This window comes from Ischnura elegans, chromosome 12 (assembly GCF_921293095.1).
Source record: "Ischnura elegans chromosome 12, ioIscEleg1.1, whole genome shotgun sequence".
Taxonomy (NCBI): Eukaryota; Metazoa; Arthropoda; class Insecta; order Odonata; family Coenagrionidae; genus Ischnura; species Ischnura elegans.
The window spans coordinates 43,195,660-43,212,567 of NC_060257.1; the positions used below are offsets into that span (position 1 = coordinate 43,195,660).

The 16,908-nt window shown below is 38.6% G+C and overlaps 2 protein-coding genes across 2 annotated transcripts; one reads left to right on the forward strand and one right to left on the reverse strand.

Moving 5' to 3' along the window:
- Positions 1 to 393: 393 nt before the first annotated feature.
- Positions 394 to 2,106, reverse strand: LOC124168671. The gene is made up of 2 exons (XM_046546936.1): positions 1,954 to 2,106; positions 394 to 1,350 (listed from the first exon to the last, which is right to left on the reverse strand). The coding sequence occupies exons 1-2, from the start codon at positions 2,104 to 2,106 to the stop codon at positions 394 to 396; spliced, it is 1,110 nt and encodes a 369-aa protein (XP_046402892.1).
- Positions 2,107 to 3,209: 1,103 nt separating this feature from the next.
- LOC124169206 (brachyurin-like) lies at positions 3,210 to 14,958 on the forward strand. Its single transcript, XM_046547722.1, has 7 exons — positions 3,210 to 3,411; positions 6,671 to 6,743; positions 7,791 to 7,947; positions 8,142 to 8,308; positions 8,472 to 8,558; positions 10,657 to 10,796; positions 14,572 to 14,958. The coding sequence occupies exons 1-7, from the start codon at positions 3,361 to 3,363 to the stop codon at positions 14,737 to 14,739; spliced, it is 843 nt and encodes a 280-aa protein (XP_046403678.1). The 5' UTR covers positions 3,210 to 3,360; the 3' UTR covers positions 14,740 to 14,958.
- Positions 14,959 to 16,908: the final 1,950 nt, after the last annotated feature.

Consider the following 16,908-nt stretch of genomic DNA (forward strand, 5'->3'; position numbering starts at 1 on the left):
GGTGTCCATTGCCTTGGTTAAGCCAATTATTTCTTATGCACTTCAGAATGTGCACAGAGTCAAATAAAAAAAAATAATGGCCTTGACTTATAATAGGGGCTGGGGTACACAATACTTAATTTGTTGGGGAAAGAAAATTTTGACACAGCCCTCATATTGATAGAGTTGTTGTCTGAAACCAGGCACAATTCTATATCCAATACCTTCTAATGCCACAATTATGTTTTTAGTGTGGGCGAATAATTCATCAGCCGAGAATTTACTCACAGGAAGTATGTACACTACTTCTTTGAAAGAGGACATTAGACTAGACACCATGAATACATAAGCCGTTTTGACAACACAAGGGGAGTTTTGACTTATGCCTACAATGCTACCACCCTTGTAGTCAACTTAAGATTTTACATTAATTTCATCCATCATGAGCACCACATGTCTTTCATTGATCTTGAGAGTAGAGAAAACAGTTTTGGAGTATGCTAAATTGTGAGTCAAATCTCGTTGAGGGCTTAAATTATAACTGGCGCACACTTGGCGGATGGTGGGGGGATGTGGGAGTTGAAACATATCGGAACTTCTGACAAACTTATAAGCATGGGGAGATATTGTAAAGAAAATACTGCAAAAAACAAAAGTTTCACTCCGATAACGATAAGAATGTTTACTACTCATCATGAGCTTAATCTTCTCAGTTAAGAAATTGACTGTGTCAACAAAATCATCAGAGGCGTTCAAAGAGTCCAAGAGCTGCAAAATTACCCCCAATTTATCCACCATAGAAGAATTGGGGAGAGGTTTGTCACTTATTAACGTTGTTAGCCCTGCTAATACCTCATTTACAGTATTGGTGTCTTTCACATACATTGGGAAGATGAAATTACCAATCTTTTTCAGTTCAGCGTGGTCCATGAACACATTTAACATTAAATCCCGATCAATAATGACACATGCTTTCATTACTGAAAACGGATCTGCGATAATATGGCAAAGAAGCAATTTGTCTTTTTTTTTAATAAAGGAAAAGTCCCCAAAATACACGCACTTTTGGAGCTTCTCAAAACAATCACCCAATGTTTTGAAGCTCCTTGCCTCCTCGTACAGCCTTCTTTCTTCTATACTATCTCTAATGCACTTCTCCAGTTGCTCCATTTCCTTCTTTCTTCTCTTCTCTTCAGGCTCCAAGCGAGCGTTCACTGAAGTACATGATGGACGTTCGGGGAATACTGATGGTACCGCCCCTTCTCTCAGCCTCGGCGCTGGAAGCTTTACCGTGATCAACTTCCCTGTGCTCTCATCAAACATAGATGTCTCCCACAAAACATCCTCAGACATGAAATGTTTGATGCACACCTATAAATATCAAAATTTTTATCGTTAATAGAGAGAGATGGTTATCTTCCAACTAATTACGATGCACGAATTGTGAATTTCGAAAATAATGTCTCATCTAGGAAATTGTTTTAGTAGAATTCTCTCCACTTCTGCCATCATAAGAGCTGTGGCCCACTTGCGGTGAGATACAAAAACATAAATTATACCACGACGCAGCAAAATAGATGGACATTTCATTCATTAACAGGGAACTTAAATCAGGCAGTGCTCATTTTTTGCGAGATAATTGAAAACAAGCGCGAGATAGACCCTTTTCGATATCCAAGACCCATGTGTAATTTAATAACTTTCACCACCTTACTCGATGCACACATACTCAACGCACATAACACTACAAAAGGACACTTGAAGTTGGCGGTAAATTATTATATAACAAACGTATGTAAAAAATTCAAGCACAATAACATATACGTTCGGCATAAGCACGAATTAAAATATTTCCTAAAACAGAAGAATGTATCAAACCCATTTTTGAACTTTTTCCAGGGAATTTTAATTACTGTTAGGTGAAGTTATTAAGTTTAACTATTACATACTATAGTAGAAAGCAATAGTACTTACTCTGGAATAGGTAGTAGGAGTAAAGTTAGTCCTATGAATGCTTCTTGTCCACTTCATCTTCAGCAGCTCATCATCTGGGAATCGAAACACCGAAACTTTTTCACCGCCCACATAATTTCTTCGGTAATGAGGCACACAACAATTATTAACCATTTTCTAGATTAACTTCCGGTGAATTTTAAAGAAATTTCCGGAAAGCACGGCAATTAACAACTTCGACTAACTTAAATCAACGTGCAACTATATCACTTTCGCCCTTGAACTCGCGTTAATTCAAGCATGAATATAACACGGAGTCCCCTTGACTACAAGTAAAAATTGGCCTCCGCTAAGTGACGTCACACAACAGAAGTCCTCAGGCCTTTTACTTTAGGTGGCGTTGGGTGTACTGACCGAGTAGCCTGGCGACCTCGTGTAATAAGCTCCGTATGCTACAACGCAGCGTCGCCAGTATGGGTAGCCATTGGCGACCGGAGTGGCGACGGGGCTCGGTAGCCAGTCAGTCGCCAAAGTGTGGCGACGTCGCTGGCTTCCAAACCTAGTAGCCAGTTATGTAGCCAGTTCAGTAGCCATAATTTTTCCATTTCTCTCAGTTTGCTGTGAACTATAGTGGAATGCGTTGTGTGAGTGGTAACGTTATCTTAATTTTGTGTCGGCCAACTTCTGGCACTTTTTCACGAGCTCTTCATGCTTTTTCTTTTGGTCGTCTTTCTGCGGCTCTTCTTTTTTCTTCTTCTCTCCGCGTATCCCTTCCACTGAATCAGTATATGTTGGCATTTTCTCAACTGGCGTGGACATACTGAACAACTCACCTACTCACAACAGTGAGCAGTACAAAGCGAGATGTACTGACCGAGTAGCCTGGCGACCTCGTGTAATAAGCTCCGTATGCTACAACGCAGCGTCGCCAGTATGGGTAGCCAGTGGCAAGGGGCTCGGTAGCCAGTCAGTCGCCAAAGTGTGGCTACGTCGCTGGCTACCCTCGTGTAATAAGGCCCATAAGAATCAATGACCACGACAAGCTGGGTAGCCAGGTTCGTCGCTGGCGACGTCGCCTGGCTTAGGCGATCTTGATTAGAATGATAATAATTTTTCACGCTGATGACATTTTATAATCCCATAAGTTAATCCGTATTGATATTTTGAAGCTTTGATAAGATTACAGATGAGGAAAAGTCATCATTTTAGGACCTTATTTTTCCCCAACCACATGAGAATTGATGCTTTGGAATAAAGATCAATTACAGATCCAACAACAATAGTATTAAGGCCTGATAAGTTTTTAGCAATCAACAGATCTTTCGAAAATAATCTTCATACATTTTTTATCGCCTCATTCCGCATATATAAGCTCTGCCTGAGGAGTTTCGGATAGACTTTCCGAAGTGACTACTGAACACCGTGGACATGAAGCTATTGCTCGCATCTTTGGCCCTCGCTGCTTTTGTCTGCACGCAGGTAAAATATTAATTTTATTACATACGTTTTTAATGTTGCTGATAGATAGAAAATAACTTGACTTGTTAATCACCGCTGGTTAAAAAAATCCTAAGATTGATTTGACGCATTTCTCTGAAGAAGTCTCTCGTCAGCTTATCTTTTCACTCTTACGTATTTCTTCTCTTTCACATCTTTTTTTACCAGTCCCATATATATTGTTCGTAATTTTCCTATATCATTCTTTCCATATACTTGTACTTCGCGGGTGAAATATGAATTTAATTACGTAGATATTTGATGTTACTAGTAGAAGATTGTCACTAAACAACACCAGCATTGATTTGATAATCGTCACTGGCCAACTTTATAAGACTGGTTTGACGAAGCTCTCCACTCCATTATTCCATCAGCTTATTTTTTCATATCACCGTATTTCTTCTCTTCCACATCTTTCATTGCCTGTTCCACATATCTTATTCGAGGTCTTCCTTTTCCGTTCTTGCTATCTCCTTTTTCCTCGACGATTATCTTCATCAGGCCATCGCGGCTTAAGATAAGACCTATAAGGTTGTTCCATTTGGACGGCGATTATTTTTTTGTAATGATCCCATTTAAAGGTTCATCTACATCTACTTAATACCCTGCGAGCCACCTCTAGGGTGTTTGGCAGGGGGTGATCAATCACTAGCATGCAGCATGCATTTGGACTCCCACATGCACACCACACCGTCCAAAAAACGTCCCGTGTAATAACAAACTATACTACTATAAGCTGTTAGAAATAGAATATAGAATAGAAATTCAGAAACATGCATTAAGTTTTACATAGGTTAGTAGGCTACACTACAAGTCATGCAATCTATTTACGAGTTCTATTGCTGCCGTTATAATCTCTTATTGATCGTGGAAAAAATGACATTCGGAATCTGTCTGCTCTGCAATCTATCTCTCTTATTTTATTTATATGATCTGATCTTCCGTAGTACGTTGGCGTCCGCAAGATATGGTTAACTTCGTCAGAAAAGACACTGCTCTTGAATTTATCTAAAAGGTTTAGTCTATTTTTCAATCTACGGTCCGATAGAGATTCCCATCCGAGTTTATCTAAGAGGTCAGGTACACTAACAAGACTATCGTAACGACCTTTCACATACCTGGCAGCTCTTCTTTGCACGCGTTCTAACTCTGTTATTAAGCCTTTTTCATGAGGGTCCCAAACACTGGCAGCGTATTCCAAATGTGGTCTAACGTTCGTGGTCTCGAAGTGTGCGAAATGGTGAGAAAAAACTTTCAGGTTCGTGCGGCGTCGGATAGCCGTGCATGAGGCGACTATTTCATTCTTGCAGTCTACTTGTCCTTCGCGGGTAAAATATGGATTTAACTACATAGATATTTGATGTTGCTAGTTGTTAGATTATCACTAAAACCACCCGTCTTGATTTGATAATCGTCACTGGTCAACTTTTCCAAGTAGACTTCCGCGGGGATAGTTCACCGTGCATGGCGGCCTTTGGAAAGTTGACCCGTGATATTTAGTGATAATTTCGGGTATTCTTCCGCGTTTATCCATTTTGTAGGACAGAATTTCGCCAACGTTCCAGTTGGCTTCCTCAGGTCCACTGAAGTGTCGATGCAGAAAGTTGTTCATCTCATATACACCCCGTTTACCGCCTTTTTTGTGGAGGTGTGCCCTGATTGGTCAGGATCTTTGAAGACCCTTTTCCACGCGCTGGCGAGATTGTAGCCGTCTTCACGTTTGAAGTTCTTTGTTATTTTGGCTATTTCAATTGCCTCCCTGATTATTCTCGGGTTGTAGCGGCCTTCTTTGATACGGATATGTATATAAGATGAACAACTTCAGACATCGACACTTCAGTGGACCTGAGGAAGCCAACTGGAACGTTGGCGAAATATTGTCCTGTTCTAATTTACACTCAATGATCATGCGCATGAAAGTTAATTCGCGAATTTTTCCGTTATACGCGGCGAATGATTTCATTCGCGTGATCATGCAGCATGATCTTGCGCATGGTCATTCACCGTGCATAGCGGCCTTAAGATTGGTTTTACGCAGCTCTCTAATCAATTCTTCTCTTAACTTATCTTTTTCACACCTACGTATTTCTTCTCTTTTATATCCTTCTTCATCTGTTCCATATGCTTCATTCGAGGTCTTCCTGTTCCGTTCTTGCCATCTCATTGTCCCTCGACGATTGTCTTCATCGGGCCATCGCGCCTTAGACATGACCTATAAGGTTGTTCCATTAGGCCGGCGCTTATTTTTTCAAAATGATACCATTTTATAATCCCATAAATTAACCATTAAAATTTATTTCAACCATGAATATGATTACTGAGTTATATTATTATTTTTTCTTACCTGAATTATTTAGCCTATATATTTATAGAACTGATATATTTCATGCATAAATTTTCGTCCCGTCAGTTTCATGGAAGATCAATGACACCGAGACACGAAAAACTGAATCGAGCCTTCCGTAATCTTTTATTTTGAGTGGTAGTCTGAATGGTTTTTTCCATAGCCATAGAATGAAGACTAGTGTCATTCTTGATAGATCTAGGGATTAGTGAGACGACACAGTGCATCATAGATACACGCTGAGATTACTTTACAATCTGATATTTGGAATACAATAACGTGTTATAGCATATATTGCTATGCTAAGTTAAAAATTATTCATAACCATCACACACATTGATAACTTTAATCAATGGATCCTTTTCATATGTGTATATGGTAAATAAATAATCTAAAGCGCTTCATTATGAGATTCCATAATTATGTCACGGATAACCTCCCAATTGTAACTTTTAAAATGCTCAAACCTGGATTTCACGTCAATTGTAATCAATTGCGCACGTTAAATTATTAATTTTTATCAACTATTCCTTTTCGCCTCAGTGATGGTCGTATCAGGTTCTTCAAGGCAATTACAGCGAGACACGAAATATTAATTTAGCCCTAACATATTTATTCTCACTCATAGTCTGAATGATTTTCTTCTCCTGCCATAATTAAATGAAGGCTATTTGTAGACTAAAGTTAATGAAGACTGGTTTCAATCTTGATAATTCTATGGTATGATAATAAAGCGCTATCCAGCAGAAGCAGAGCGTAACAGAAACACGCTGAGGTTACTTTACAGTCTAATATTTGGAATACCAATCCTACCGTAGTGCATTTTGTAATAATGTGCAAAATGAAATGATAATTTACATAAAAATATTTACATGAGACTCTAATTTCCTCCAACAGGCAAACAGCTTCGAAACTCCAGTGCGTTTGACCACACTGAACAAACTTGCCAAGGTTGAGGGCCTGAAAAACGGTGAGTATTACATAAATATTATGTTTGCATTAGGAAATAACTTCACTAATAATTTTCCTCGCATTAAAAAAAAGTTGTGCCTCCTTCATAGCCGCAAAGATATTTATAATGAACTCCAGTGGCTTTGTTTCTATTTATTTCAACGCCTTAATGAAAGTCCTTCTACGCCACTCGCTGAAATTACGTTTTAAAGTAGTTAGAGTGCCTCGATAAAAGATACAAGAAATTGATGAAACTTCGGTGACATATTCTTTGAAATACGCACTTTCAATTATCCAAAGAAAAATGGATTCTTATGTGCCGTTATTGAAACATTTCACGGTAAATTTAGGATAATTTAACATGGGCTCTTATGGATAAAAACGGTTCTTCGATATAGTTAAGATGTTTGTTACAAGATGTTATTTAGACGGCACTCATTACGAGAAAACGTTTGTGACAAATCTAAATATGAACGGGAAAGTATATGTCCATGATAAAATAAGAAAAATATTTGCGAAAAACTGCCTGTCACTGGCATTGTGGCCGCCGAGATCTCTGGTGCCAACGTCGCAAAACGAAAACCATTTCGCCTAAATTACGCAAATATATTTAGTTTCACACTTTTTCTATATATATTATGTATCCTCTGTTTAGAAATAAACATATTTATTTAGGATTAATCAGTTAGATGGCGAATATTTGTTCAAGGTGTGTCGTCAAACAGTTCAGTGTAAAAGGTTGGAAGCCGTGTTGAAACTAGCGAAGTTGACTACTGTAAATACCTTTTAAAATCATTTTCGATGTTTGCGTTGTGCTGAGGTGCAAAATCTCACTCACATTTCATTCCTACTTAATTTTTCTTTTGTTTAAATTTTTGGCGACACTTTTGCGTAAATAATAGGTAGCTCAAATACTCAACCTGACTTCAGCCTATGCCGCTTTAACCATCGACCAAAATTGATTTTTTAGCATTGTGGCGACAGAAATGACCAACTCGTCTCTCGGTTTATTCATCTTTTTGTGTTTTCCATGTTTTGCCCTAAATTCGTATTTTTGTCTTAATAGGGAACAGAGTCATCAGGCCGAAAATTTCTGGGGGCCTAGAGGCATCTCCTGGACAATTCCCATACCAGGCAGGGTTGCACATTGATAATAGGGATTTCTGCGGAGCAACAATTATACACGAATCTTATGTACTCACTACAGCAACATGTGCAGACAGGTGAGTAAACATTAGTTGAGGATTTGTTCTACATGTAATGGCAATAATACGTGATTCATTCCAAAAAGCTCATCCAAAGTACCATAATCTGAATTCTCAGTCATTCGCAATTCATTTATGCATTACTTATGCATTTTTTTCTGCCATGGATACTCCCAAAAATACGTTTTATCTATACGACCATTCTTTTCTAGTGGACGAACGTACACCGTTTACGTGGGTGACATTAGGCTGGAGAGGGAGGCAAGTCCGCAGCAAAGTCTGGTTTCAAACGAGGCCATCATCCACGAGCAGTATGACCCGAATGGTTTCAGCTATGACATTGCCCTGATCCATCTTCCGTATTCCCTGACTTTTGACAGTAAGTTCAAATTCAATCAAATCGAAGCATTAAGTACCATGAGTTATTCCACATGCTTTCCTTAGAACCAGTACGTCAATTCATGATTACGTACCTAATGAGTTGTAGGGTAGTTCTGGAAAACCTTTTTAATGTTTCTCATTGTTGATTTTGCAATTTTCAGTTAATCTTCATGGCATTGGTCCTCCTCCAGTACCTGACAATTACGAACATGTTGCAACTGTAAGTGGTTGGGGTCGCACTTATGATGGTAAGTAATACATGTTCACAAAAGCTCTTGAGGATATAACTGATAAGAATTTCTACACACTTGAGTTTAGAATTGGATAGCAGCGAGAGAGTATGCAGCTCAAATATGATGGTGTCGCTGCGGAGTAGGGCAATTGTGGCGCTAGGGCCGCGAAACTCTCAAAATGTTTGTAAACGGAGAAGGATGGATGTTATGCGTAGAGCGTCAACGGCAAACCCTTCGTAATTGCTACCAACACTCCAGCTACTGGGTGAGGGGTAAAACACCATTAACTGCCTGTTATCAAAGGAAAAATATTAACGCAATATTCTTTTCTAAGCATTCAATAAATATATAAGTCAATTATTGTTGTCGAAATTTTTCATAAGAATGTTGAGAAATATGTTATATGGGCAAGCATTGGCCGAGGTGTGAGGCAAGGTTACCCTCTTTCGCCGCTGCTTTTAAACGTATACGCCGAGAAGATGGTAAGGGAAGCGTGGGACGAGTTGGAAGCTGGAGTGAAAGTAGGAGGAATGATGTATAAATCGGTCAGGTTCGCGGATGATCAGGCGCTGATTAGCCATTCAGCGAGTGGACTGCAGGCTCTAGTGGATGCGTTAGGCGAGCAGTGCGAGGAGTATGGGATGAGGATTAATTACAAGAAGACCATGGTAATGCGGTTTTGTAAAGCATCGCGAATGTCAGACTCAAGATAAAAGTAGGTGGAGAAAAACTTGAGAAGGTAGGGCAATTTATCTGTTTGGACAGCACAATAGAGGAAAACGGACACAGTAGCAAGGACATGAGGAAGCGAATTGCACTAGCAAAGGAGGCGTTCATGAGCAGGAAAGAGCTTCTGAGAGGATCATTATGTAAGAGTTTAAAGAAAAGGTTAGTGAAGAGTTTGATCTGGAGTCTAGCGCTCTACAGTGCAGAAACGTGGACATTGAGGAAAAAAGACGAGAGAAGATTGCAAGCGTTCGAGATGTGGGTATGGAGAAGAATGGAGAGGGTGAAATGGACGGAGAATAAAATGAACGACGAAATGCTGGATATGGTTGGCGAGGATAGGCATATTTTAGATGAGATTCGGAGTACAGAGAAGATATTGATGGAGGGAGTACTTAGCGGGGAAGGGATGTTGAAAAAGGTGTTGGATAGAATGTTAGGTAAACGAAGGAGAGGAAGGAAGAGAATAGGATTATTGTATTTAACAGTGTATTATAGGCCATTCACCAAACTGTGATTCCATATCTCAGTATGTTCTCAGCCGTTGCAAAATAAATAATTAATTTGGTCTTTGCAGGTAAAATTTTTCTGATCATAAACATTTGATAACCCACAGTTCTTAATTTTTTATCAATTTTGTTAATGTGAAGAAGAAATTTGAAGTGCTAATCAATGATCACACCAAGGGAAGTGTACTTTTCTACCTGGTCCAATAAAGGACAGTTGCAGTTATCAACAAGATCAATATTATTATCATGAATACATTTGTGGGAATGGATTTTTACATTTACCTCGTTGTTCATTTTACTCATTGAGGATAAATGCATAATCGACGTACGTTTTATCTTTATTCATAATTAAATTATTGTCATGTGACCAAATATTTAACATATTAACGTCTATTTGCATCCTATTATCGCATGTTTCAAAAAAATTTTATGAACACTCACTAACACAATGTCGTCAGCATACTACATACTTCCTTATTACTCCATTGAAACCTACCATAATCGGTAGAATACTATAAAAATAATAATTATTATTTTATGTGAGGAAAGTAGAAAAAAGTAGAACTATTATTGTGTACGCATCATTTTTAAGTGTTTACATAATCTTACGTTGTCGTATATATTGTTTTCAGCGTAATTTTGGTTACTCATGATAATGAATGTTTTTTAATACTTTTTGGCTTTGAGTATGAATAATATGTGTTTCTTTCCCGAGTTCGTTGGCAAATAAGAACTACATTGATCCTCATATACCCTATTAGATTACTGTTAAATAAATATAATTAACGGTTCTCCAGAAAAAATTAATAAAACTGGCTTCTTAGTCACAAAATTTGAGTTCTGTCCATTAAATTAGTAATCCATTTTCTTTGTTACAGATGGTGAATTGTCGCCCACACTTCGCTATGCTGAAGTGGACGTCATAACAAATGATGAGTGCAAAACGGTCTACGGGGATTTGATTACCGACTCCCTTCTTTGTACTATGCCGCGTGGTGGTGATGAGGGAAGTTGCTATGTGAGTACATAAATAGTTTGTATCTGCGGTACAGTTTGAAAAAAGTACAATTTTTGCCTTTGTTAAATATCGCGACTTTAGTTTTAAAAACTGGGCATCGCCAGGGATCTCTGAAAAGTTATTGTTTCATTTCAGCCGGATAGCAATATGTTCGAAGGAGCACGGTATGAGAGTGTCATATAAAAATATCTATACATTATTCTGCGAAAACATTGGGAACGCCGGCATTAAATTCTGTTTTTCATTGAGCATCACGGCCCAGTTCCTGTCCACAGGACCTCCAAATACCGTAACTCCAACGGATTGATGAAGTCGTATGGACTTTGGAATTTTTTCTAATTTTTAATTAATTCTAATTTTTTCCCCAACTACAGCACTGGTTAGATTTCTATTTTCTAGCACATTTAAATATATAATCAAGTAGCTGACCCGGCGAACTTCGTACCGCCTAACATTCAATGAACTTACAGTATAGATACACCATTTATAAATCAAGAGCGGCTGTATCGTTTGTAATCATGTTTGATTTATAATAATAAAATAAGGATACAAATTCAATAAAACTAAGTGAATGAGTATCAAATTAGCTTAAGAAATTTTGGGTATTTGTGGTTTTATAAAGCAGTAATTTAAATAAAAATTATACGGATTGAGTTGTTGGCTATTTGTGTTATTAACCGTAAAAATGTTTTTTTAGGTCCAAGTCCGTTGCGTAAACTTGGCCCGTCTCACGGGGCAGGTTAACAAAACGCCAGACCGACGCTTGACTGATGCTCAAAATTGTGTAAGAAAAGCCCATATGAAGCAGCATTGGTATCAAATGACTTTAGGCGCGCCAATTATAGTATCTCTGTTTGGAAAAAATCCACTGCGCAAACGTGCTGCATGCGTAAACGCACCACTGTGTGCCCTACACATTAGGGTTTAATGTCTTTCGTCAAGCACCTTCTGATAAACAACAGTTTTTGTTTTGATATCATGCGCAAGATAAAGCGGATGAAGCTAAATAAATATAGCGAAGCGAAGCAATGACGCAGCGAGGGGGGTTTTTGGTGGTTAAAATCCCCCAAGAGCTGAGAGAATTTTTTAATAAAAACTTTTGTTACTAATATTAGGGGAACGGATGAGTAACAAACGAAACGTATTTAACTATTCACACAGCCGCAAAACCCACTATTTTGAACCATTTATCTTAAAAATGTCTGGGGGATGGCCCCCTCACCTCTCGCTTACCTTAGCGAATTTTCCATACTCTACAGATCCGTAGTATTAGCTGCGCCAAAAACCCCCCTATCCTTAATTCCTAGCTGCGCTCTCGAAGCGAAGGAAGAAATACAGCGGATGGTTTACCGACTCGTTAACATACCGCATATTATTTACCATGAGAAAATCATGGGTTTTTATTGGCACATGAGAACAAACATAGCAAAAACTGAAAGACTGACCAGTGACCATGCGATTTGTTAATCGTTATCAAGAATGCAACACAAATTGGATATTGAATATGTTTAAGCTCAAAAGGGCATATAAGTTGGCATCATGGAATCTTCGGATTAAGAACTTCCTCATCTTTGAATTTTCCTTTGAGTATAGTCGCGTGAATCACATTCATTATCAGTTTTTTTAATAAACAGACACGTTCCGTTGGATAGTTTTGGTTGGTTTAGGTTTCCAAAGATCATGAACACAGAGCCTACCTTTAGTTGTAAATCGTGCCGTGGTATGCCAGGTACGTCCAAGGACTTTAAATATTCAGATAGATAGTTGGGGACTTCGTCTTTGTGCAATACACAGTTAAAAGATTTGAACTCATGCAGAGTACACGGACATTACCGTTTGTCAACAATTGCTTGGAGATTTGTTCACAAACATGGTAGTGAAGTGTCAACTTGAGCTGGGCTTACAATTATCTAGAATCACATTTTTTAAATACAATTTCAATATTTTGAATATATTTAGTAATTACAATATTATGTTGTGACGAATTTGTGTTATTAAATTGGAAAAAAACAAAGCAAGTAATTTAATTTGTAGTTTTCACCGACCTATCAATTGCTGTTGCGTTACTAACTCCTAAAAACCTATGCCTAAGAGATGAATTTTTGTTGTGAAATTATCCTTTTTTAATGTCCTATGTGTTACTCGGGGCTGAGACGAATCCAAAGAACCTAATTTCATTAAAATCGGTGCAGCCTGTCTCGAGTTATAAGTGTTCTAACTAACACGATTTTCGACTTTCGTTTATATATATAGATTTAATGAGACAAGTGTACCCTGGAACGTAGGATTTTGCAGCGAGATGCATTGTTGTCAATGACTTTCGGGAGTCGATGCGTCTTGCGCTTTGACACGCGATCTTTCGCGGCCATTACATGTCGCATTATCAGGCGAAGAAATGCATATGCAATGCATGAAGGCCACAATTTTCCCACCTCTGTTTTGGCTCCGTCATTGCTGCCGTTGCACGTGGCGACGAACAGGTTAAGGACGCGTACCGCTGTTGCTAAGTAACCACTCGACGTAAACAAACGTAACACCTCTCGTCTTGATCGTCAGATACGTCGCAATCTGGCGCACTTCGTTTCTTTTCGATTCGTTGAACGGTTTGCGCAGAAAAAAAATCAGTCCGGTTTTTTTTCTATGTATCCCTGTGTTCAGGCTTGTGGAACCACATATCTATAGTGCGAAACAAATCGCTTTTTGATGTTCCACAAAATATTTTAATGTTCCAACCGAAGTTTTAGACTAGTAGATTGTCAGATACCTTGATAATGACTCTACACTTGTCAAAACCCTGGGTCGGAGCATTAATATTTTTGTTTTAGCATTACTAAGTGATTTATTTCGCATTACCTCAATATCTTCATTAGTATTATCATAGCAGATTCCACTTCCACTAAAGATGAACCACCATATATACGTCATAAAATGAAGAAGTAAAAATGTCAACACGCGAACAAAATCGAGGTCTATTACAAAATTTCTCGGAATTTTTTACTCTCTTATTTTAAACACCAACGAAGTATTTTATCGAAGTTTTTATAAAATTTGAAAATATAGCCCCATTAAGTGAAGCGAAGCCAATGAAGGCAAAATTTCGCCATCTACAGACTGGGAATTAGTGAATAGGGTGGTGTTATAACATTTTTTATATGCCTAAATCGAAAGATTATTACTCCTGGAGTACGCATTTCACGCTCTCATATTTTTAAATGACGATATCTATTTTTCGCGATTAAATGAAAAGTGTAAATTTTCAAGCGCGCAAAAACGCGACGGCTAAGTAGGAATGATGGGAAAAGCCCGTGTGATGTCCTTAGGGCGAGGCTTTGAGCGCTGATACGACGCCGTATGCTAGCAGGTAGCAGATTACCCTGCTAACATGTACCGCTTGGCTAAATTAAGGATTATTAATACCCTATCAAACGAAGGAAACTTTCTGAACTTAGGCAGTTTTAGCAGGTGATTATTAAGACATGTTTTCCTGAGCTCTGGGCCTGATACATGAATTGGTAATCTCAGACGATGTAAAACTCCTATCCTCTCGTGTAGAATCTAGGTCCCTGTGACGTCACGTGGAGTGAAATCGCATGGGCGCCAATCTGGCATTTTTCAAATTGCTTTTTGACGTTGCCATTCGTTTAAACTGGGATTTCTAAAAGCAAATAATTTGTATATTATGAAAACCCTATTGGTGGGTAACGAATAGCATTTCTTTTTCTTTGATGAAGGAAACTACCCTATTGATAGTAAACTATTTATTTTTTTTATTTAGGGCGACTCAGGTGGACCACTTGTTGCGGGTTACCATGTTGGTGACGAGGCGTACCAGGCCTTGGCAGGAATATCTTCTTTCGTGAACAACCGTGGTTGCGGCGTTGGACCTGATGGATATACCAGAGTTTACACCTTCGTTGATTGGATACAAAAACACTTAACATAAGAACCACGAAGAGATTTAGATTCTTACGTGTACTGTAACCTATGTAAATTAGACAAAAAAATTTTTTTGTTTTAATTACTTTCTCTGAAAATTCCACCCTTTGCAGCTGAATTGGAATGCTACATGAATTGAAGAGGAGCTTAAATACTTCATCACTGAAACAAACCTATTGAAAAATCTTATACATTTTGGCGAAATAAAAACGAATTCTACCATAAATTCTTTTATTATTATTTTAAACCCCAGAACAAAAAATAAGAAAATTCTTAGAATAAGCTAAATTGCGGCGGAGCTTTTCGATGCGTACTTCTGTATCATCGACGAAAAATGATAAATGAGGATAATTAGGCATGTAGCCAGAAATATGCTTCAGGGGGACATTTGGCGTAATGCATTTTGCTCACACCGAAATTTTGTTATCAATTATCCGATGGAAAAGCATATATTTCATAAAAACAGCTTAATTCGTGTGCATAATTCTCAAAGTAAAATTCATCATTGGTAATTGGTTGGCATTATGAAATGTAAATACATCTAAAAATGCAAATCGTGAGCATATGTGCCCTAAGATTTTGGTCTTAAATAGAATACAAATAAAATTAAAAACTAAACAAAAATATCTGTACATGTTCCAAGACTGCAGAGGAAAATGAGACATAATTGCCTAATGAGACATAACAGCCTGGTGAATTGACATGGAGAAGGTAGTTTCCAGACCTTCTCATATTCTAAGACCGTGGCCCTGATGATTGAGTGATGAGGATAATCGTCGAGGGACAATTGGATGGCAAGAACGGAAAGGGAAGAACAAAATATATGGAGCAGATAAAGAACGATGTGAAAGAGAATAAATGCGTAGGTGTGAAAAGAAAAGCTCATAGGATAATTGAGTGGAGAGCTGCGTCAAACCAATCTTAGGAAGGCTGACCAGTGACGAATATCAAATCAATACGGGTGGTGTACGGTCTTAGGTTTTCCAGGCGTATCAGGTGCAGAAAGGTTTCTCGGGTTTTCAACCGGTTGATGTTGACCATGTCTTCCGGCGTTTCGAGCAGCGACATGCTGATCATCCTCAGGGGATCTTCCGAATGATCTCATTCCTCAGGGGGTCTTCGGAAGATCAGCAAGTCGCTGCTCGAAATGTAGGGAGACATGGACAACATCAACCGGTGGAAAACCCGAGAAACTTCTCTGCAATACGGGTGGTGTTTAGAGATAGTCTTACTATCAGAAGCATAAAACATGTATTTAATTAAATTAATATATTACCTGCAAAGGACAAGTAGATGGCAAGAATGAAAAAGGAAAACTACGAATAACATGCATGTAATTGTTAAAGAAATATGTGAATGGGGGTGAAATACGTGAGAGTGAAAAGATTTTGTGGATTTCTCCATTTTCCGGGTTATCGCCGCGTTTAGTTGTCAAAGGTGACGACAGTTTCACCAGGATTCCACTAGGCGTCTTCAGGTCGAAGTGCTGCTTTCTTCCAGGCGTTGGTTATATTGTATCCGTCTTCTCTATTGAAATTTTTGGACGTTTTGATGATCTCTATTGCCTCCCTTATCAGCCTGGGGTAATACCTCTTTTCTTTTGCGATAATTTTCGCTTCGTCAAATATTATATTATGCCCAGGATCACTCCATTCATGCTCGGCAACTGCTGAGAGGTCGAATTTCTTGTTCTGTGTGGCCCTCTTGTGCTCCTGCAGGCGGATCTTCATGGATCTGCATGGGCGCGTTCCAGCTCCCGTCTTCGGGTCCAAATGATGTGCAGATCTGCGATCCTTATATAAAAAGACTTAGACCTACAAAAAAACCTAAAAAGACCTACAAAAACTTAACTCAGATCCTACGGCAAAAATCCGGAGGAACATCAAGGACCTCATGAAGCATTCGTTAATACCTCAAGAGGAGAGACGATCATTAATCCAGTCGGCTCCTAAACCTCCACGACCTTATGGCCTGCCTAAGATTCATAAGGATGGGATACCACTCCGACCTATTGTAAGTGCCATTGATTCACCTACACATAAGCTTGCAAGTATCTTGCCCATAGCCTTCGGCCATTCTCAGGCGTAACTGCCACCTATGTGAAGAACTCCTCCCATTTCATGAAAATTATAAAGGAATACAAGATTACGGAAGAGGATCTCCTTGTTATTTTTGA